This window comes from Emys orbicularis, chromosome 1 (genome assembly GCF_028017835.1).
Source record: "Emys orbicularis isolate rEmyOrb1 chromosome 1, rEmyOrb1.hap1, whole genome shotgun sequence".
NCBI lineage: Eukaryota > Metazoa > Chordata > Testudines > Emydidae > Emys > Emys orbicularis.
Window position 1 is genome coordinate 27024302 of NC_088683.1, and position 24179 is coordinate 27048480.

Sequence of the window (24179 nt, forward strand, 5' to 3'; positions counted from 1 at the left end):
TCAGGTGGAGTTCAGGGAAAGGGTGCGTTTAAGTTCTGAGGAAGCCTGAGGAGCCAGCACTGGTTCCAAGGACTGGGCAGTGGTCCACATGGTCAAAGTTCTCAGGAGTGGGTGCCAGAGAGAAGATCTGCACCCTGAGTATGTGCCAAGAACAGCAACAGGACTCTGTTCAGATCTGAGGCTTAAAAACCCTGGAGACTTAATGGCTGGATGCCTTCACAGGAGCCTGGTGAATGGCCAACATGGGTGCTCAACCAGACCTGTGAGATAATAAGTATTACAGTTCTTTTACTTTAATATAGAACAGTGGTTTTCAACCTTTTTTTTTAATTTGTGGACCCCTAAAAAATTTCAAATGGAGGTACAGACCCCTTAGAAAATTTTAGACATAGTCTGCAGATCCCCAGGGGTCTGTGGACCACACGTTGAAAACCACTGATATAGAGTATTTGGAAGAATATCTCCCCTTTCCCATCTTCCCCTTACTTTTAAGAAAGGTGACTCTTCCAACATATCAAGGAACTCTGGAAAGTAATCCCCCACTTCCTCATCCACTGCTCCAACCAAGCTGATCTGTCTCATTGGGCCAGCTCTATATGTACCATGGGAGTATGTTCTTTTTACCTAAAAGAAGAATATGAAAGTCAATTACGAGTTACATTGAGTTCATTAGGACTCAACAAAAGTTTACAAATCAATGCCATGTGCACATCCTGTCTTTGTCTTCTCTAAAACATGTGACTAACATTAATACTGTATACAGTCCTTATTAAACAGTATTAACAACTGTATTATATACTATCAATTATAAAACCATTATTTTGAAACACCAACTGGCTGAAGTAGCAGGTAGCTTGAATGTAAAACTCATTTACTATATCTGAAAACATGTATTTAAAATACAAAAGAATAAAGATAGAAGATATTTCTGGCAAGTTGCAAGATTCACAGTTATGTCAAGTTAAGGTGGAATTTAACAGGGTGTTAAATATTCATTACTATGCATATCCAAACAAGCAGCAAGATGTTTTGAGTGATGTTCCTTTTACAGAAAGGGGATGGAATGTTGAAGTTATGGTTCCATGACAGCTGGCTAGAAAGAGGCCTACAAAAAAAGTAGAACAGGGGGACAGAAACAGGTAATATCAATATGAAGCAGGGGAAAGCTAGAGAGAGTGTAACTGTATAAAGGAGGTGAACCTATTGAAAGTAAGAAGATGAAACAAACCATCTTAAAACTTGAAAAAAGGGCAAAGAAGTGAGACCAAGGCCATGTCTACATCGAGACTGTCAAGAAAGTTAAGGCAAATCAACCAAATGTATGCAAGTTAAAGCACATTAAACCCCCAGGTGGATTTTCTCATTCAGGAGTAAAGTGACCTACGGCACGTCTACACTTGAAACTTACCATGGATTTTGTGTATCTGCGTTATGTGATCTGCAACAAGTGTTTCACAAGCAGTGCATCCACATCACATTGTTATCCTGTGATTAAGGTACTTCTGCCTCATATCATTGCACCCACACAGCACTTTTGAAATCAGCAACCAGCATTCTGGGCAGACATCCCAGGCGCACTGCTCTGCCACTGTGCTCTATGCATTCTGGGATTTTTCATGCTGAGCACTCAGATACTTATTGGAAGGCAATGGAGTTCTGGAGTTTACTGTCAAATTAAATTCCCATGATTCCTCATTTCATCCTATCAGGCATTAGGGTTTTTAGAGCCATCCAGTGCCATTTTCAAAGCACTGTCATGCAACATGCAACACACATTGTGATCGCTACAATCCACACTGTGATGAACATAAACAAGCTGCTGTTAACATCTAAAGTTGGGCAGTGACTTCAGAACTGGGATGATAAGGCGACCAGAAGAGGAGATGGCAGAAATCAAGCAGACACTTGCACAACTTTTCCTGAAGCAGCTTCCCTTGGTGGAGCACCACTTTGGAGCGTGGCCAACAAGTACCGACTGGTGGGAAAGTACAGCACTGCAGATTGGGTATGAACACGAGTGGCAGCAGAATTTCAGGATGTCAAAAGCCACTTTCTTAGAAAGCTGTGCAGAGTTCACACAGGGGCTACAGCAGCAGAATATCTATGTAAGAACTGCCCTCAGCATAGAGAGGAGTGTGGCCATAACCATCTGCAAGCTTGCCAACCCTACTACCTACAACCAGTCAGTAGCTAGCCAGTTCGTTGTTGGTAGATCAACTATCTGGGCTGTTGAAATAGAGATGTGCAATGTTATCAAGGCGGCTCTATCCCACTGTATCTTAAGACTGGGTAATGCACAGGCAATTAATTGGTTTGCATTGTTGAGGTTCCCAACTTATACTGGAGCCACTGATGGGTCCCACATGCCTATTCTTAACCCTCCGTATCAGGCCTTAGAGTCCATCAACAGAAAAGGTTTTTCCTCTTCCCCCCATGGTGCTGCAAGGCCTGTTTGATCACCATGGAAAGTTCACCAGTATTTATGTGAGATGGTCTACGAAGTTCCATGACACCAGGATCTTCAGGAAGTCTAGAATGTTTTCTCCACTGACCAGTGGAACTTTTAAATCAATAGTATCAATGTACCTTGGTGGCAATGCCATTCCATCACTCATTCTGGGAGACTCAGCTTACCCTTTGCTTGCCTGGCTTAGCAACAGGTGGCCAGACTTGGCAAATGTTTTGAACAGCCAGACTGGAGGCCCCTACAAAAGGATGCAACTACTCTGGGGCACAGAGCAAGAGATGCATTGTGTTCATACTTCAAGTTTAGGTGCCATTTGTAAAGAATGCATATACTTTTGCATAAGGCACTGATCAGCCTTACTGAATATGTCTTGTGTATGTGTACTGGTGCAAGGATTTAATCATACTTGGTGTGTATATCATCACATTTCTTGTTGCGTTTTTAAGATATTGTGAGAATTGTTGTATTATAATGCTTGAAATATAGCTGGGGTTTATGTATTTATTGTGCATGCGTGGATACTGTGACCATGATGCTGCACATTTGAATGAATGATGCAAGACTCAATCATGAATGTAAACACATTTTCAATATTTCAAAAGGAATGAATACACCAAATTGAACATTGTGAGCAGTAAAAATAATATATTCAAATTCATAAAGCTGTGCAGATTCAGATTTGAAGACCATGCGCTCCAGGAGGTTTCTTTACCTCTCCATCACCTGTGTCTGATGTGCTACCCATTTCTCTGACCTTCCCACCCACTCACTCCCTCTCCCCGTGGGTGCTATGGGGAAAGAGAGGACAATGGACAAATTATTGTCCAAATTGTAGTCTCCATGCCAACATAGATAAAATGTTGCTTTTTCATTAACTTTGAAATTCCATTCCCATAGGCTCTTCCCAGTCCTTGAGCTTGGAGATGGTAAGACGAGCTTGGAGATGGTAAGACGAGCTTGGAGATGGTAAGACGAGCTTGGAGATGGTAAGACGTTTGCAGTCTTCCCCCTTTGACAGGGTCCCCTGAGCCTGTGGTGTGAAAGGATAGCTAGAGGAGGTGTCTGTTCTGCCAATTTGGGATTCAGGATAGTATATTCCAGGTGGACTATGAGTGCTTGCTAAAGGGAGTGCTTGCTAATAACTGAATGTGTTTCTCTGCAGCTTGCTGATAGAATAGCAGTAGGTTTGGGAGTGAGGGGAGCAGTGGCAGACTAGTAATTGAACATGTGCTTCTGCAGGCTGTTCTTACTTTGGAGGAGGTTACCCTGATAAAACATCCCCAAAAGACAGAAAAGGATTTGTTTAAGAAGGTATTGAACAAGTTTGAAAGATATGCTGTGCTGGTGTTTGCTAGGATAATTCCCCTAGATTTGGTGCAGGAGCGGAAGGGAAACAAGCTCTGTGTGCAGTGCAGAGATAGCTGCATCACTCTGCAATCTCCCTGCCAAATTAGAGCACTGTTCACGCCTTAAGTTGATATCTAACATCCACGATCAGCATAAACTGCACTGCAAAATTAACAGAATTCTGAAACAAAATAATTCATGTCCCTTTTAGTTAAATGTTTTAAAATCTCTCTCTATGAAAATGTCTGTAGCATGATTTGGGCAAGGTAATATAACTCTCGTTCACTCAAAAATGAGGACATTCACAAAACTGTGGACCATGACTTTGTTTCTTCTTTGTATTAGATGCCTTTCTTCATATAGTCTCATGGGTCAACTAGGCAGTGCTGCCATTATGAGAGAGAAAAGGGGTTGGGGAGGCAAGAGAGAGACCAATAAGCACCATCAGAAGGGGGTGTGGATCAGTACATGGCAAGCTTAAGCGGCACTTGTGTTTTTGTTTATAGAAAAAAGGCATGGAGAGTTTGTACAGTCTCTGGTATAACCATCACTAAGTAGAAGGTGTGGGTGAGACAGAGGAGGCAGAGAGAAGGTAGATCAACATTGTGGTACCCTTTACAGTACCTGGAAATAAGTTATTCAAACCCCTCACCCTCCTGGCTTAAAGTGTTATTGTAATATGTCATTCCACACTCACTAGAATTGGTCCCCTCCAGTTTGGATCTGTGCCCGTGGTTTAGATTGATCCTCCAGCTGTGATTTGAGATGCTCCTGAATCTCTGCAACTGTGTCTGCCCTAGAGTTCACTAGATGAATGAGATCCTGGTTTGGAGGCTCAATCAGAAAGTCCACAACATGCTATGGCTGAGTGGCGCAATCTCTAGCAAACATATGGTCCAGCTCCTAATAGTACCAGTAGACTGTGCTAGCTTTCCCTGAGGTCCCATAGTACTTAGCAGTTCTATACTCCACTGGAGCTCCTTTGCCTTGATGATGATGATGATGATGGAGTCTCACATCAATGATGATGTATGAAGAGTCACCAAACACTATAGGTGAACATGTGCCTTACTGCAACACTGGAGAGTGTCACAGCTGTGCCCCCATCTTGCATTTGTCAGGATAGCCACTTTCACACCTGTGCTGAACAACTGGTGTTCAGATGTGCCTGATCACATGCCTCTCTCTAGAGGGCAATCAAGTCCACAATCTCAGCACAGGACCACAGTAAAGAATGAGGATGACTGATCAATAATCAGGAGCACGACAGAGGTTTGCGAACTCCACAGCAGCTGGAATTACGAAAGACAGAACCTGGTTGTGTGCCAGCATTTAAAACAGGGAGGTGACTGCTGGTTAGGAGGTCCCTTGAGCAGCGCCGGGCACACAAGTAAACAGAGAGGATGAGCAGATAGCCAGTCAAGTGTGGTATACCAGTAGGGTGACTTAGCAGATGTGCAACCATTTTTTTGGGATGAAGATGCACCCACACATACTTTGCTGAAAGTAAACTCCTCCCGCATCTCAGTGAACCCATCTTCAAAGTGGGTTTAACAATACACATTAAAACGCTAGATGATTTGTAACAACAAGAAGAAACGTTTAGGATGCAAGGCATTTAACAAAAAATAAATTAATCCACAACAAATTTCAAGCACAGACAAGCCCTTAGTTCACTGTAGCTTAATCCTCCGCCAAGGAGAGTTAAGCTACAGCAAACGAAGGCTATTTTACTCTTGAATGACAGAATTCACAAGGGGGTTTAATGCACTTTGACCAATGTGCATTAATGTCACACCTTTAGTTGATTTATATTACTTCCTGAGTGTCCCCATATAGACAAACCCCACTACTGGGGCAGATAGAAACCAGAACATGAGATTCCACCTTGGGTAGGGAGAAGCTTTCAGATCCAGAACTTTTAGGTGACTGATTGGTTGGGAGTTTATTTGTTACAAGTTTTTTTTTTTTTAACTCATACATTTCCTACAAATCAAAAATACGCAATTAGAAGTGATGACTGCAGTAAATTAGCTTCCCAAAGAGATTTATACTTACATATTTTAAAGATTTACATTTCAGTCAATGGTTTTCAATAATTCTCTTTTCCTCTCTGCTTTCTATCATAAAAGCATAACTTATTCATAAGAACATAAGAATGGCCATACTGGGTCAGACCAAAGGTCCATCTAGCCCAGTATCCTGTCTACTAACAGTGGCCAAGAGAGAGTGAATCTAACAGGTAACGATCAAGTGATCTCTCTCCTGCCATCCATCACCACCCTCTGACAAACAGAGGCTAGGGACACCATTCCTTACCCATCCTGACTAATAGCCAATAATGGACTTAACCTCCATGAATTTATCCAGTTCTCTTTTAAACTCTGTTATAGTCCTATCCTTCACAACCTCCTCAGGCAAGGAGTTCCACAAATTGACTGTGCACTGTGTGAAGAACAACTTCCTTTTATTTGTTTTAAACCTGCTGTCCATTAATTTCATTTGGTGGCCCCTAGTTCTTATTTTATGGGAACAAGTAAATAACTTTTCCTTATTCACTTTCTTCACATCACTCATGATTTTATGTACCTCTATCATCACACTCCCTTAGTCTCCTCTTTTCCAAGCTGAAAAGTCCTAGCCTCATATGCAGGGCCGGCTCTGGCTTTTTTGCCGCCCCAGGCAAAAAAGCCTCCGCCGCCCGCCCCCCCCCCCCGTGGGGGGGGGGGGGGGCGGGGGCGGAGCCCGGGGGGGGGCGGCGAGCCCCGGCGGGGGCTCCGCTCTCCCGCCGGGGGGAGGGCGGCCGGAGCCCCGGGGCGAGGGTGGCGAGCTCCGGCGGGGGCTCCGCTCTCCCCCCGGCGGCCGGGGGGAGGGCGCCGGAGGGGAGAGCGGCCGGAGCTCTGGGAGGAGGGCGGCGAGCCCCGGCGGGGGCTCGGCTCTCCCCCCGGCGGCCAGAGCACCGGGGGCAGGGCGGCGAGAGGGTGGCGAGCCCCAACTGGGGCTCGGCTCTCCCCCCGGCGGCCAGAGCGCAGGGCGGCGAGCCCCGGCAGCCGGGGGGAGGGCGCGGGGGGGAGGGCGGCCAGAGCGCCGGGGGGAGGGCGGCGAGCCCGGCTGTGGCCCCGCTCTCCCCAGCGGCCCGAGCGCCGCGCCGCCCCCCTCCAGGTGCCGCCCCAAGCACCAGCTTGGTTGCCTGGTGCCTGGAGCTGGCCCTGCTCATATGGGACCCGTTCCAAACCCCTAATCATTTTAGTTGCCCTTCTCTACTGTTTGCAGTATTCAAGATGTGGGCGTACCATGGATTTATATAAGGGCAATAAGATATTCTCTGTCTTATTTTCTATCCCCTTTTTAATGATTCCTAACATCCTGTTTGCTTTTTTGCCTTCTGCTGCACACTGCATGGACGTCTTCAGAGACCTATCCACGATGACTCCAAGATCTTTTTCCTGATTAGTTGTAGCTTAATTAGCCCCCCATCATATTGTACGTATAGTTGGGGTTATTTTTCCCAATGTGCATTCCTTTACATTTATCCACATTAAATTTCATTTGCCATTTTGTTGCCCAATCACTTAGTTTTGTGAGATCTTTTTGAAGTTCTTCACAGTCTGCTTTGTTCTTAACTATCTTGAGCAGTTTAGTATCATCTGCAAACTTTGCCACCTCACTTTTTACCCCTTTCTCCAGATCATTTATGAATAAGTTGAACAGGATTGGTCCTATTCAAATTCAATTCAATTCAAATTCCAACTAACATTCAGAAGGTATTAATGAGGTTTCTAGTTTTTACTTTATAGATAAGCATTGACAGACTATACTTTTATAGAAGTTATGCAATAGGAAAGGAAATACACCTCTACCCCGATATAACGCGACCCGATATAACACGAATTCGGATATAACGCGGTAAAGCAGCGCTCCGGAGGGGGCAGGGCTGCGCACTCCGGCGGATCAAAGCAAGTTTGATATAACGCGGTTTCACCTATAACGTGATAAGATTTTTTGGCTCCCGAGGACAGCGTTATATCGGGGTAGAGGTGTAGCAAGTACTGGACTTTGAAGGGGAGATAATTTAAAGAATCAACACTAAGAGAAAAAAAGTCTTCATTAGCTCAATAATTAAACAATAAATAAGAAAGAAACTCATAATGAAAGCAGACTAACCAGTAAGAACAGTATTCAAAGGGGCATAAAAGGTTAGCATGAAACTTACAAGGAACCAGAAAAAGACATCGCATTCATTGCTTCATGAACGCTTAATTTTATTTCATACATGCACAAACTCACACACAATGTTTGCCGCATGTTATATGAACAAACAATACTTAGGCATAGAACAAGACAAAGACTGAGGAGCACTGTTAAGTAGGGAACTGGAACCACAAACTTTAAGAGGAACCAAATCCTGGAGTGAAAGACCTACTGGTATTAAACAAAACATGATCACATCAAAACAAATGAGAAAGCAGATGGATTAGAACACAAAGTAGCCAAAGAGAGACACCTCATGGGGTATCATCTACCATGATCCTGCATTCAGAGCAACAAGGAAAAAAAAGAGCAGAAAATAGTTAATTATACACAACTCACTCGCATCTAAACAGACTATTAGATTTATAAGAACAAGAACAGAAGAGAACCAGCAGAAGCAATTCCACAAAATATAACTAAATAAGCTATACTGCAGAGTTGAATACCTCGCCCTTCCTAGAAATTAGACTTGCCTAACAAGTGTGTTCCAGACCGGTAGGAAGAACCTAGTCTTCAGAACATCTGCTGATCACTAAGTGACAAATGAGTGGAGGCTTAAGTGAGACCTTTGAATCACCAAATGTTTATATAAACCAAAAATTTATGCTACTAAAGTCAGAAGCAAGGAGGTCGACTCAAAAGTTTTTTATGGATGTACCCAAAGTAATCCACAGCTTTAACTAAATGGTACAGTCTCACACATCAGGGAGAACAGATTTTTCAAGCACTGGGTTGAAAGAGGGGTAATTGGGCATAGTGGACAGCACAGATGATGCGGGAGAGTTTGTCAAGGTTTTTAAAAAAAAAAAAAAAAAAAAACATCTGGCAAATGTTCCTTTATCGGGAATATATGCCACTAAATATCTACAGAAACATAACATTTGAAAGTTTAATACCGGATTCATTTTAATCCTTGAATGAAAAAGTTGAATGTAAGATTTAATCTACAAAGGGAAAACAATCAGAAATTCTTAGGAAACAATAAGGAAGTTGTTATTGTTACAAGCCTGGATGATAGGGAGAACAGATGGAGAGGTTAACTGGTTTTTGGAGAGAGGGGTGGATAGAGGACAGAATCAACTGTCACTGGATACTGAAGGGAACAAGTGAAGTTGTGAAGTGCAAATGGACTTAGTTGCCAGAAACTAGGAATTTCTGAAAGGTGGGTAGGGATCCAATAATAGTTCTATATAAAGCTGGCTAACTCATCATATTCTTCTTCACCCAGTGTTGTATTAACTGAGTGGTTATGCCTCATTCTAATTGTAATAAATGTGAAAGCTGCTGACTGTAGATCTGGCTTGACATGAGTAACTGGACAAGCTAAATTAAAAAAAAATCCTAAAAGGTCAAAAAAGCCAATGTCTGTTACCTATTTGCACAAAACCAAAGCAAAAGTATGCCACCCTTCAAGGACTATATTTAGTAAATACAGTATTGCAGGCAAAATGTACTACATTAAAAAATAAATGCCAAAAAAAAAAAAAAACCCAACAACCTTAAAGCCACCAAAAAAATTAGCTTCTATGGAGATATACCTATCTCATAGAACTGGAAGGGACCTCGAAAGATCATCAAGTCCAGCCCCCTGCCTTCACTAGCAGGACCAAGTACTGATTTTTGCCCCAGATCCCTAAGTGGCCGCCTCAGGGATTGAACTCACAACTCTGGGTTTAGCAGGCCAATGCTTGAACCACTGAGCTATCCCTCCCCCCTAAAATGTATCACTTCAAAACAGTTTTTGCACAAATAAACACTGCAAAGTTCAGAGGGAATTAAAGAGTTGCGGAATGTGACAATGTTAAAGTAAAAGCATTAAAGAGGACATTAAATTGTTAAAGAGGAGAATTCTTGGTTTAATAATGAAACCCAGTTGTAGTAGTATAACTCAGTGCAGTCACGTCCGGGGAAACCCTTAGTAATAAAACAAATTGTGCAAAGGGGAGGTCAGGTGATGACAATTAGCACCACTATGTTTTTTCCCCCATTAGAAGTGTTCATAGCCATTCTGGAGGAAATGGGCCCTTCCTGATGGAATGGATCTATAAATAATCAATTGTAAATGACACTGCACGTACACAGTGACAATTTTATTTGTATTTCTAGACTATGGACAGTACAGTTGAGACACTGGGATACTGGTAAAGTAAGAACTGCCTATGCTAGTAACAAGTATTGTGTGGTGGCTAAAAAAAGACCACTTCTGGCATATTTTTAAATAGTTGTACCAATTTTTAAAATGTAATAAAAGCAAAATTAAAATTAAAAAAATGCTTTGAAGACAAAGCAAGCTTGTAATGTAAAATTACACCCTATTGTACTATACCAGAGGAGATGAGCTTGCACCCCGGGATAGTACTTTAAAGACTACTATTAATAGTAATTCAAATAATTACAACTACTATAATCTTCAAAATGTGTTGCTAAATAGTATACTTTAAAAAAACAAAACAAAAAAAATACAAATAAAACAAATGCTAATATTAAAAAGAAAAACAAAAGCAGTGGAATGTAACCCTGGCTTGACACGAGTTACTGGACATGTGTGAGGCCTCATTTCTTGCGAGACAGGATTAGGGAAGTAAATGGATCAGCAGGCTGGAAACAGAATGTCTGTACTAGCTAAGTCCTGGTCTACACCAGATAATTAGGTCATCATAACTATGTGGCTCACGGATGTGAAAAATCCGCACCCCTGAGCGGCATAGTTAAGCAGACCCAATTTTCTAATATAGACAGCGCTAAGTTGACAAAAGAACTCTGTCAACCTAGCTACCACCTCTTGGAGAACAGGCTGCCCCAACACTGATCAATATTGCAAATGAAGGATTACCAAATACCAGCATGAATTTCTGACTCAATATACCCAAAAGTTGAAAAAACAAGTGACTGGACTTAAGGAATGAAAACCAATAGCCATTCCAAGTAAAATATAAACAAATATTGTCAGGAGTTGTTAAGCAGCAAGATAAAGGATTCATGTTCATCGAGAAATGAAGAAAATCAGTTTATCTGGATTCTTTTTTAAGATCACATGTGCCACTGAGTAAAGTGTTGTCTAGTGAAATGTAAGAGAACCTGAATGAGACATTTTCTGTAACTGAATGGCATCAAAATGAAACTGATAACAGAAGGCCCTATTCCACATCTTCCAGAAGAGCTCTTCAACCAGGTCTGTTCATAATTCTGTTAGCTTACAATGACCAGCAAATAGCAAAGATCAATTGGCAATTATGCCATAAAAACCAAATTAAAAGGAAAAAGCAAACTAGTTAAGAAAAGCATGAATTTTTACACTTTCAGTGTAGTACAAGAGGAGAAATTTAAAGAAATGACTGCACCACTTAAACCTGGATATACTCCTCCAGACAGATTTAAAAATGTGTAGGTCCACTATTAGTCATTGCAAGTGAAGTAGTGGAGAAAAACTTAAAATAAACAAAACTAAAAAGAATCAACAACATTAATAAAAGACAGTTGGTCAAACAAGATAAATGACTGGATAATAGCTATAAGCATCCAATAAGGGAAGAATGAATTCCTCCCTAATTTTATTTATTCTAATCAGAAAGGAAATCAGCAAAATATTTTGTCCTGATCAAAGTAGCTGAAGATGTCATTCAAGAATGCAGATAAAAGTATGACAAGATCTTTGTCAATTACTCAGACAACAAAGTAAAGTGAAACCTTATTGAGAAGGTAGCAATAGCAAACAGTCTTCATACACACTGCAATTTTGAAAAATTATTTTCACTATCTCCCTCATTTAACATGATGGATGGTATTGAAAAAGAAGGATTAATGCCTAAATTTCTGATGATATTGTCAACTCTTAAATACCATAATGATGAATGCAGTCTCAAGAACCTAAACAGAATTATGTATCTACATTTGCTATAAATTATCCTATATTTCAAATCTGCACTGAGTAGAAGTATAGTAACTGATCAAAATATAGCATGCTGTTTAAGGGACTATGCACAAAGGTAATCAGCTTACAAAAACAATGATAGGCCGTTTCTGAGAGACTTGACAGATCACAGGCTGATACTCCACTGTCACAGTGCCAGTGAAAATCTTGCTTGTTACAATTAAACAGAGAACTGGAACCATACAGGCACAAAAATCAAGAAAATAGTCAAAGCAGCTATGGAATCTTTCCATTATGTAGTCTGCATGACTGAATCCAAATTCACAAGACATAGGCAGAGTCCAGCAGAAGAAGTGACAATGTCTACTATTTAAAATTGAAGATACAAATGTCTACCCCAAATCTGTCTGTAAAGGAAGATGTGTCAGAGTTTACTGCATGGAAGTGATGTAAAATTGTGGAAGTAAAATCATCAGACAGGATAGTTGAAATCAAAACTGTCAGTTTTTCACTAACATCCATTTCTGTGGTCAGCGTAGTACCAATCAAGTGTGTTTTTAGCACAGTCTGATTAGTTTAATAAAGACTTCAGAACAGTCCAAGGCTTTAAAAAGCAAATTAATTTGGTAAAACTGTACAGGTATCTAACAGGGAAACACTAAAGCGTTATTGTGGGGGCTCAATACAGAATTACAAGGTTCATTTTGGACAATGTGGACTTTATTTGTAAGCATTTTTAAAGTAAAACACAGTGTATATTTTAATAAACTAAATACTTTTGTGCTTTCCTTTTCCAAATTGGGGGCGGATAGGTGATAGAAGCTAATTTTGGATTAGGGCGAGTCACAGCCACACTTTGGGTTTAGTTTAGCAGGTTCCGTCCTCTGGCATTCATTTGATACATTTTTCAAGCCCTAAACTACAGTGGGCTTGTCTACATGATGCCAGCAGAGCACTAGAAGGGTGTGATTTGTAAAGCACCCAGACTGGCACATTGGAGATCCTGCTGGTGCACTTTAAAAGGGTACCACATTGCATTAACAGTCTGTGTGAAACAAGACTATATTAACACAAACTAGGTTCCTTTTAGAGCATGCCACCTGGGTCTAACACAGGGCAGTCAGAACACAGCACATCAGTGTGCTTTACAAATCACACCCAACCCCAGTATGTTGCTGTTGGAACTTCATATTTTCAAATCCTGGATTTTTCTGTTTTAAGATTTCAACTTTAAAACCAGGAAGTCAAAATACAAAAGGAGGAGGAAAGTGGTGCAGACAGACTACTTTAGGCTGCAGACACAATTTAATGCAAAAGCTGAACTGGAATTAAGTACTTCTGGAAAATCCAAACCTCTATGTGAACTCTAGTTCCACTTGTGTAAAATGTGTTAGGAGACCAAAGAGTTGCAGGAATGTAGCTTTGAATTTCAGTGCACAACGGCATAAGCCATGCGCTTACACTTGTTACTGCCTATCTTCTGGACTTCCTGCCTCCTCACCTAAAACTTACAACTGGCTGCTGTAATAGCCCTGTTCAGGAAGTGGTGGGGTAAGGACTGCAGCAGGCGTCAGGTCTTCGCTGCCACCTCTTTAAGCTCTGCAGAGCTGACTCGGTAACAACTCGTCTCCCTTAGTCTTCATGGAGATCTTGGCTCTCACCCTCATCTAGCTCTTATACTTTTCAGAGTAACCCTCCTACTGCACCCTTTGGGTACGTCTATACTTACCTCCGGGTCCGACGGCAGGCAATCGATGTTCTGGGATCGATCCCGGAAGTGCTCGCCGTCGACGCCGGTACTCCAGCTCGGCGAGAGGAGTACACGGCATCGACGGGGGAGCCTGCCTGCAGCGTCTGGACCCGCGGTAAGTTCGGACTAAGGTACTTCGAATTCAGCTACGTTATTAACGTAGCTGAATTTGCGTACCTTAGTCCGAAGTGGGGGGGGGGGGGGGTAGTGTGGACCAGGCCTTTCACTTCGATAGCTGGTCAATATGCTACACAGTTAATGGTTTACCCAACCCACAAGATTTTAAAAAATTTTCCCCATCGCGTACTGGGATGAAAAGAAAGAAGAAGAAGAAGAAGCTGAGACTTTTGCAAATCAAAAATTTTAAAAAAAAAAAATTCAGATTAACAATCAAATCATTTTGTTTTATAATTTTAAAATGTTTACTTTTATTTCAGGTTTTTAAATTTTGTTTTACTTTTTTACTATAAATTAACTTGCATTTCAAGCAGAAAAGTAATTTCAAACCAAAAAAAAGATATATATAATTTTTTATTTCTAAAATATGTCCAAATTGAATTTTTGACAACTGGAAAACGTTTCAAAAACAGAAAATTGATTGAAACCAACTCTTTCCTGTGAAAAGTTTTGGTTTTTGACAATTTCTGATAAACATATTTTGTCAAAAAATATCCGACCAGCTCTACTACACAGCACAGCTCCCTCTGTTTCCCTCTACCATTGCTACTTACCTCTGTGGTAAGAGCGCTGCCTGGCTAGCCGCTGCTGGGGAAGACAGAGCATGAATGCACCAGACTTTCTAGAGCATGCTAACCTGCAACTCCACATGTGAATTGGGAATGGCAGGAAGAGAAGGGGAAAGAAAGCCAGTGGATGAACAAGATGATCCAGGTAATTATATGCCTGTTATCTTACCTGGGATGGATTTTTAAAAATAATGTAACTACTAATAAGGGACTCAACAATAAAAAAAAAATTCCAATCTTTAATGCCAATCAACATGCTTGCATGGAAAATATATCTGGTCAAATCAACTTCACAAGTTTATGGAGTCTAGTTGAGAAATGTAGCCAGCTGTGTTGACATATTTAGACTTCTAGAAGGAATTTGAATTGATATTACTAAAAATTAGCATTATACAAAAATCAACATGGCATATATTAAATGGATTAAAACTAGCTCAAGAGATCTCAAAATATAATGGTCACTGAGAAAATCAACAGGAGTCTGCATGTGGTTGCTTCTAGTATAGTTTCATGTAGACTGATTCTCTGCCCAATGCTATTCAATATTTGTATCAATAATCTGGGAAACAAAATCACTGCTTTGAGTTAAACTTTGCAGATGACAGATTGGTGGAATAATAAATGAGATATGTCATACAGTATCATCTAGATTGCTTGGTAAAATAGGATGCAAACAAGCGAAGTTCATTTTAGTACAGCTAAATGCAATCATAAATCAAGGAACAAAAGTATAGGCCACACTTGCAGGATGGGGAATTTGTACAACAGAAAGCAGTAACTGCAAAAAAGGATTTCAGGGTTATAGTCTATAACCAAGTTAACATGAGCCTCCAATGCATCACTGTCTAAAACAGCTAAGGTGACCCTTGGATGTCTAAACTAGGGAATATGAAGTAGGAGTAGGAAGGTAATAATACCTCCATATATGGCATTAGTGAGACTACTACTAGAATACTTCGTCCAGTTTTGATGTACACATTTTTTAAAGAATGTTGAAAAACTGGAGAGGGTGTTCAAAAAAGCTGATTCACAGTATATAAAATATGCCTGACAATGAGAAACTTAAGGAATTATTAGCTTATCAAAGAGAGGGTTAAGAGGCAATTTGATCATGGTCTATGAGACCATTACATTTTAGAAGGCTCTTCAATACAGTAAACAAATGCATAGCAAGAAGCAATGTTTGCAGGTAGAAACTCAAAAAAATTCTTTAGAAATAAGACAAATCTTTCATGAGATTAATTATTGGAAAACCCTACCAAGGAATGAGGTTAGAATTTCCATCACAGAGAATCTTTCAATCAAGATTGGATGTTGCTCTTATATATATTTTAGTTCAACCACAAGTAGGCTTACCAACTTTCCAGGATTGCCCTGGAGTCTCCAGGAATTAATCTTTAATTAAAGATTATGTCATGTGATTAAAGCTCTAGGAATACGTCCAACCATAATTGGCAATCCTAACCACAAGTAATTGTGTTTGATCTAGAAACTACTGAGTAAAAATTCTATGGCTAGTGTTATGTAGGCAGTCAACCTAAAATGGCCATGACCAGGGCCCTGAGGTACCACACAGCACAATGAGAACAGAACCCTTAAATTCCATGGCAGTGCGAATTTATTCTGCTGCCATGACGGTAATCCTTTGATATTTAAAATAAAAGGTCAAATTCTAAAATAAGACTCTGTAGCAGGAGCTGAATTCTGCAGAATTTTGCTACATCACAGAATACCCAAGGCCCTGATAATAAGGTCCCTTATGGACTTAAAATCTATGAAATGAGCAGATGAAAAGAACTAGGTATTTGTGTAAAGGCCAAGAGATGAGGAAACAAGGTAGGTCGGAGAGGAGTATTTATTCCCAAATATGCTGCAATATTCCTCTTCACACATCAAAAGAAATAGAACGCTGGCATGGCAGCTGAATTTGACAAATTAGAGAAGGAGTAGACTGAAGAGTAAGTAGCTCCTGTACAAAGGGGACTACTACAAACCCACCAAGGAGGGTAGCATTAATTGGAGGCAGGGGACAATGAAGAGAGAACAGCATAAGCTAGGTAAAAATGAGTTGAGAAAGAGAAAACGGCTGGAGAAACAAAAAGCCAAATCCAAACGTGTCAAAAAGAATGACCTGAAAAGTGATACAGGGAGAACCAGGGGCATGAGTATGTGAAGAACCAGAATCACTGCCTGGCCAGGTTTGCTTAAAAAACAGAACTACGCTTATCACCAATTTACCCCTCTAGGACAGGAGTAAAGCATGGCAAATTGATTCAGGAAGTAAAATTGTTAGTAGTGAAGTATTTGTTGTGCACTGTGAGGATCTGGGGCCACAACAAGGGATTACCTGTCATCCAATGCTAGGGGCATCTGGCTGTAGTCAACAGGAAGGGGCTGTTTGAGGCATTTACCTTGAGTTAATGAATAGCTTAGACAAAAATGGGATGACTGCAAGGCATAGCTTACTCCTGGGGGAATTCTGCGCAGAATTCATACTGTCTGCAGATTTCTTTGCTCCCCTACAGAACAATGGGTATGTAGAGAGATGTTAAGAGGGCAGGGCAGGGCGGGGCGGGTGCCTGCCTGCGAATGAGCAAGAAAGACTCACTTTGTCCCTCTCGCTCACTGTTGTAGTGCCCCCAGCTTGGAGGAGTAAGGCTTTGTAAGGCAGGTTCTGTCCCTGAAGCAGAGCAGAAATGTAACTAAGCAGGTAGGCTGCTAATGTTCCTATTGTCAGTTAACTGTTCTCATTCTTAGTCAATTCCCCCAGGAGCCTAAAATGTGTAAAAGTTTTAAGGCTCTTTTACATTGCCAGAGTGGTGTAAAGGAGTCTTATTGTAAAAGACAGTAAGGGAATCCTCAGCTAGAAAGATCTATGTGCTTTCTTGCTTTTTTCCTGTGACAGAGTGGCACAATGGGGTTAGATTACAGTTCAGGATCTATTTTACTTACCCATTTTTTAAAAATGCAGCACGATGATTAACAAAACTGTATGACTTTCATATGTGAAAGTCTGAGCAATTTAAAGTGACATTCTACTTTATTTTTATTTTGGTGTTTGGTATTCTGTAATGTAATTTAAATGAAAATCCAGGATTATAACTGGAATGCAGGGTATTGGTTACCAAGTATTTGCAACTTAACTTTCATGTGTTTAGGAAATGCTGACCAGTTATTGTGATTTTTTTTTCTGTATGGTAGTTTAAATAAATTACCAAAATAAGTGAAACTGATGTGATTATATTGCATTATTTTGACAAATACAATATGTAGAATTTTGCAGAATTTTTAATGTTTTGGTGCAGAATTCCCCCAAGAGTAATAGGTGGTGCTCAGATGTTTCAGTGATGGGGCTATATAAGGAAAGAGTGTACAAGAAGGAAAAGGTTCTGTTTTGGAATTGGCTTCCTTGTGGATGACCGATTTTGAGACACAAACTGCAGACAACTGAAACATATATGGCAGTAGAAAAAAGAGTGAGCATGAAGCACTGGTCCTGGTGTAAGACCTGAGACCTGAATCATAGTCAAAGTCAGACCATGCCGTGAATCAAGGTCAGGCCATGTATTAAAGCAGATGCTTACTAACTAGTTCACTGTCTGATACATGAACTTGGCAAGGGTACTGCTAGCGTTGCTAAAACACAGGCACACCTAAGAAGCAACAGATGCTGGGTTGTTGTTTGTATGTATGTTTGTATGTGAATACATTCCAAAAGATTAACACAGGTGCATCCTGACCTAACACAAGAAAAAAGGGCTTAAATAGAAGTGATGTATAGGGATGTTTTGCTCGAGACATCTGGAGCAAGGTACAAGGGAGATAGATAACAAGCAGATGTTATGAAACACATAAGGTGGTAAGCAAATTGTTTGTCTCAGTCTATAAATATCAGGGTACCACACTGTAACCTTTTGTGTGGCCAAGGGGACAGCAGAAATTCCCGCTGCTGACTGAATCATTCCCGGGCAATCATGTTAGTTTACCTGTAGCTACTATGGGATGCTAGTACTGAGCCTTGAGGGCAATAAACTTGGCTGAGTGCCTTTTGTCACCAAACCATTCCTGTGGTCTCTCTTTATGAGTAACGTCAAGGTCTGCTGAATTAGCAAGCTGCATTCTCTTCTACAGTGTTCCCTCTAAGCTGCACATCTGCGTGGCTGCACAACAGTCCATCAAGTGCCACACACTTGATTATTACAGCCATGCACATCCTCAGCAACTTGTGTTCAATGCCCCATCCCTACTGCCACACTGCTCCTGTCCTCTGCGTTAGAGTCGCCCTGGCCAGCTGCACCCAGGAGCCTCCTGCTTGCTCCCGGGAGCCTCCTACTTGTATGTGCAGAGGAGGGGGGTGCTGATGTCAGGGTGTGGTCCCCCCCCCTCACCCATGTACCCCATCCCCACAGAGCAGGGGGGGAGAAGAGGGTCATGGCTTGGGAGCAAGATGGAGCTGCTGGCAACTGCTGTTATGTCAGAACAAGCCTTCAGACTGGTGAATGCTGCTCTGCTTAAAGTGATAGTACATGGTTTCTCATACACTTTCCCAGCACACAGTCTCCATCTCTCTTACACACACGGTCTCTCACACGGTCTGTCTCACTCTCTTAGACACCCACAGTTTCTCTCTCACACTGTCTGTCTCTCTTTCACACTGTCTCTCACTCTTATACACACACACACACACACACACACACACACAGTCTCTTTCACACTCACCTCCCAACACATACTTTTATTGTTGGTGTTGTTACTTCTTGGTACTTCCTGCAATACACATATATTGTCTGTAATTTCAATTATTTCAAAGTGCTGTTTTAGTTTTTTGACTGGTCTATGCATTTCATAATTTTCATCTCTCTCATGCTTAAATTTAATTTTTTGAGTAGTGAATTTTAAAATGCCTAACCTGTCCTGGCTGGAGTAATTATCATTATTACTTTTATTATCGTATTGTGCTTTGTCATTCAGTATTTAAAGTGGTATAATCAAATAATAGTACCCTTCTAGAATGTAACTTTAACTTGTAACCTTAGCTGTGCCAGTTTAAAAAACATTAACTAAACACATAAAACTTTAGACACTGTGCAGATGTACGCTGCTTATTTTCAAATTGTATTTTTAGTTATATCTGTAAAATAACAAAATTTGCATGAAAATAAATGTAGTAAATCTAGGGTTTTTGTTTCTACTGGTGGTGCACATCCACACATTACCTCAATATTGGTGCACATAACAAAATTGATTCCACACATGAATGAAAAAAAATTAGAGGGAACAATGCTCTTTTAGTGCCGATAACACTGGGGCTCCAAGAACGGAAGCACTGAGCACCTGTATCAACCTGGCAACAGTAACAACATTCTTAAGCAACATACTTAACAACAATGGCCACCTACAACACCGAGGCAGATGGTCTAAGGGAGAAGATCATAGATTTTATCTAGGTCACCTGCCAACAGAATTACACTGCCACATGAACTCACATATCTTAAATTCCGTTATGGGTGTCTTCCAATGAGAATTAAAGACAAATATCTGGATCCTGACCCAGCACCCTGAGGAAGCACAAAGCAGTAACAAGTATGCGAGAAACAAATGTCTAGAAATCACTAAGGAGAAAATGAGCATTTGGGAATACATATATAGCTCAACTATATTTCCAAGACTGAATCATAGACCTCATAGATCTGAGGGTATATACTACTATTAATGAAGGATTCATCTGCCAAATGCAGAAGGGACGGCCTTATCACCAGGTATTGAAAAAACTAACCTGAGAAATACAGAAGTTCAGAAACAGCTAATATGACAAGGAAAGGGGTAACCACAAAAAAAACATGAAAGCATAGTGGAATCTTCTCTCAGATTTTGCTGGAAACTGAATCCAGATGCTAAAATGAGGCCTTGAGAATGAAAAAAACATACTGAAGGGAACCTCAAGTCTGCATTTCAGCTAACCAAAATTAACAGGATGACAGTTGAGGCTCTGAAGCAAGTCCTTCACAGTCTTGCAGAGCCATCCAAAACCAACTGTTGTCTGGCCCAGTAAAAACTTAAATTACAACTACACCTCTACCTCGATAGAATACTGTCCTCGGGAGCCAAAAAATCTTACCGCGTTATAGATGAAAACGAGTTATATCGAACTTGCTTTGATCTGCCGGAGTGTGCAACCCCCCCGGAGCATTGCTTTACCGCGTTATATCAGAATTCATGTTATATCGGGGTAGAGGTGTACATTGCATACAGCAGCAAGTTGAAATAGTCTATTTAAGGCTGAACTGGAAGAGCTAATAAGAAGGCTGCAAGTTTGTGGAGATCAGGAAGAGGATACAACTGCTTCCCATCCACAACATGAGTCTGATTCACCAAAAGAGTAAGATTCAGTGATGATAATACTAAACCATCATACTTTATATGCAAGGGTCATCAGAGGATCTTAAAGTGGTTTATAAAATGGGAATATTTGCTCTCCTTGATAGATGGGAGAAACAGTACAATTAAGAAGTTTTTCATGATTACACTAGAAACAGTCTCTAAGTCTCCCAACTCATACTCTAGCATCCTATCCACTGGACTATATGCAGGCAGAGTGCTCACAGATGGGAGCTATGCTGGAGGCAGAAGCCTAGGACTTCTATAATGCAGAGCTAAAGGCAGATTTGAAAAGTGAAAATTCTTCAAGATGTACTGTAATAGAAGCAGAAGGCGTAAGAATCCCTTGGGTAACCAGGGAATATTCAGAAAAAACGTTGCAGCTCAGAGGAAGCAGCTATGAAACTCGTATCCAACGGCTGCAAGAATCTTAGTTTAACTTTGTAGTCCTAAAATCTGCCTAAGAGGCAAAATGAGAAACACGAGAAGATGGATATGAATTACAAGCAAGCAGACAGATTGGGGAGGCTTAGCAGCATTAGTCCTTTATGACCAGCCATCCAAGATCTTGATTCCATTGTTTTCTGGAGACATTAAACCAAAGATGGTAATGAGAATTTTCCCAATATATGTAGTGTGCCTATTAAGTTAGCAAATACACAAGAAGCAAAGCATTAGCTGTCATGCAGCCAAATTCTGACAAGCCAGCATATGGAGAGAGGTCAGTGATCAGACAACTGAGAATGCATTCCAAATCTACTGAAAACTTGACAGAAAGCACAGAGAAGAAAAAACACAGGATACAAAGCTTTCATTCCAAATAAAATGCAGACAATGAAAAAGAAAGAAGAGAGAATCTTGGATGCATTAATGCATGGATCTTTTGCCTCCTCAATCCCTATCATCCTTAGTCTTTTTGCATGTCTCCAACTAAAATTTTAAATTTAAGCACAGAAAGTTTTAGAAGTTCTTACAACCAACAGTCACAGAACTGCTGTAATTATGAACGAGGAATGGAGACTGTTATAATGTGGCATTAATTAGTAGTTTTAATAGGATGTTTGATTTACCATTTATATGAACACATGTAGGTACAGTTACAAAGCAGAACAAAAAGTAACAGTTCTTCTCTGTAACTTGAGATAGAACAACAACAAATTCTGGGGAATGTAAAAGGATACACAGAGTAATATTCTTTTCCTCCCTACTGCTAGTCAAACAGCCATCAAATGGCTCTTTAAGAGAAAAGATGGAATATTGAATTAAACGTTCCATAGCTGTTGGCTACAAAAAATAAAATAAAAAAAGGTCAGTGCAAAGTATAGGGACAGCAACAAGTTCCCTTTGAGAAAGAAAGGCTGAAAAGATTATAGGAAGCAGTGTAAAGCGGGAGAAATAGCATAAGGGAGGTGAGTGAGTTGAAAATAGGAGGCTGGAGTGAGAAGAGCCAACATAACCAGACAGAGAGAGAACAAGGATAAATGAGATGTGCTCCTAATTATACTAAGAGAATTCAAAGGGTTTATTATTGCCTGAACTGCCTCAGTACAAGAGACAAGCTACCTAACATAATTTATCAGAGAGAAAAAAAGTCTGAGACCACTAGATGTTCTGGTGAATGGTAATTTTGTTCAGAGGGCAATACTACTAGTACTGAGGCAGTTAATGGAACATGGTACTGTGATTCAGATTCAAAGAATTATCAAACTAAGTGATTCTGGGTCATTAAATTCTAGTTACACTGCACTGGAAGGAAAAATTATAGCATGTGTTCTCTCTAACAATTTCAGACCTAATGACAGTCCACAGAGGAGCTATATTAATCTTTCTTTATCCAAAAAGAGGCTGCTGAAATGCAAGGCTTTTGTGAGGGCTTAAGAGTAGATCACAGATGACACCTATTGAGGAGACAATAGCAGAAGTGAAAAAACAGAAGGAGGGAACGGCAGAAAAATGGTATGGGAAGGAGGGAACAATTGGATTGGAATATTTTGGCCACAAGTTCAGTCAGTATATGACAGAATTAGATTAAAGAAACTGGAAGAATCTCTCCACTTGAGAGAATCTGGGAAGGTCTTCACTTGAAACTGTTGCTGAGTGACTCTCTAGGAATGTAACTAAACATAATTAGTTTTCCTTACAGCTAACCTAACTATAAGGATAGTTAAGCTCAGGAATAGGCTTCCAAGGGAGGCTCTGGCATCCCCATCATTAGAGTTTTTTTAAGAACAGACGGGACAAACACCTGTCAGGATGGTCTAAGTTTACTTCGTCCTGGTACAGTGAACAGGGCTGGACTTGATGACTTCTCATGGTCCCTTCCAGTCCTACATTTCTATGATTCTACAATAAATACAAGAAAATCAGTTGTATTTAATGCTCTCTTATTAGGATTTCTTATTTAAACATATGATTCTATTGTAAAATGCAACTAACATAACACAGAGGTGGTCCACATGTTTCAAATTTCCAGATCCAATTTGCTCAATTTACAAGATATTTTATTTAACTGATAATACTACAAACTGAGCTGGGACTTAAAGTCAAGTTGTGGTCTGACTTATGCTACAACAGCAGCTACTGCAACTGAAATTTTGCTATACTGATTCACAAGACAGAAAAGAAATCTAGTTCACTCTCCCAGAGCTATGTATCTCTCCGTGGTGCTAAAAAAAGCAGAAGCTTATATGTGTCACTTGAAACAGGCAGATAAGATCCAGAATATACACAGGGAAAAGTTCAGCTGTAAGTGCCATCTTCACATACATTTCTTGCCATAACCATACAGGTAATCAACCCATAGCTTCAGGGTAGTTTATCTATCTAAAAACTCACTTCTAATGCATACATCACCACAGTATCTAGGTACAGAATTAAAGACCACAGTTGGATCCATCTTGACTACTTTAAGTTGTCTCATGAAGTGAGAACATTTTTGGTAATTATTCCATAATTCTAGAAGTCTTATTTAAGACAGGGAGTAAAGCTTTGGTACAGATATTTGTGGCAGTACTGAATATAGGTGTTCTGTAGCAAAAGAGGATGCTTTGTCTGTTAACCACCAGAGTTTTCACAGCAACATGTCTTAATTCTGGGTATTCCTTGTGGGCAGTTCTTTTCTGTACACTACGCATGTTTTAGCAAAAGGTTATTTTGCAAAGTTTTACACACAAAGTAAGATGTATAGTACACTATTCACATTTGAACACAATTTTTTATGATTACATTTATATAGGCGAAAGTTATATGTGATGTTTTTAAATGATATATGAACATTCTTTAAAAACTACATAGTAACTGGTTTCTTCTGGCAAAAAGTTAAATGTAAATATTATCCAAATTTGATGTTATCAAAAATAGAATTCTTCA

General features: G+C 40.3%; 1 protein-coding gene across 1 annotated transcript in view; it reads right to left on the reverse strand.

Moving 5' to 3' along the window:
* RSBN1L (round spermatid basic protein 1 like) overlaps positions 1–24179 on the reverse strand; it is a 90459-nt gene that overhangs the window by 24732 nt on the left and 41548 nt on the right. The window contains exon 4 of the mRNA XM_065406043.1: positions 487–624. Coding sequence (XP_065262115.1) covers positions 487–624 — 138 coding nt within the window. The remainder of the gene's footprint in view (positions 1–486; positions 625–24179) is intronic.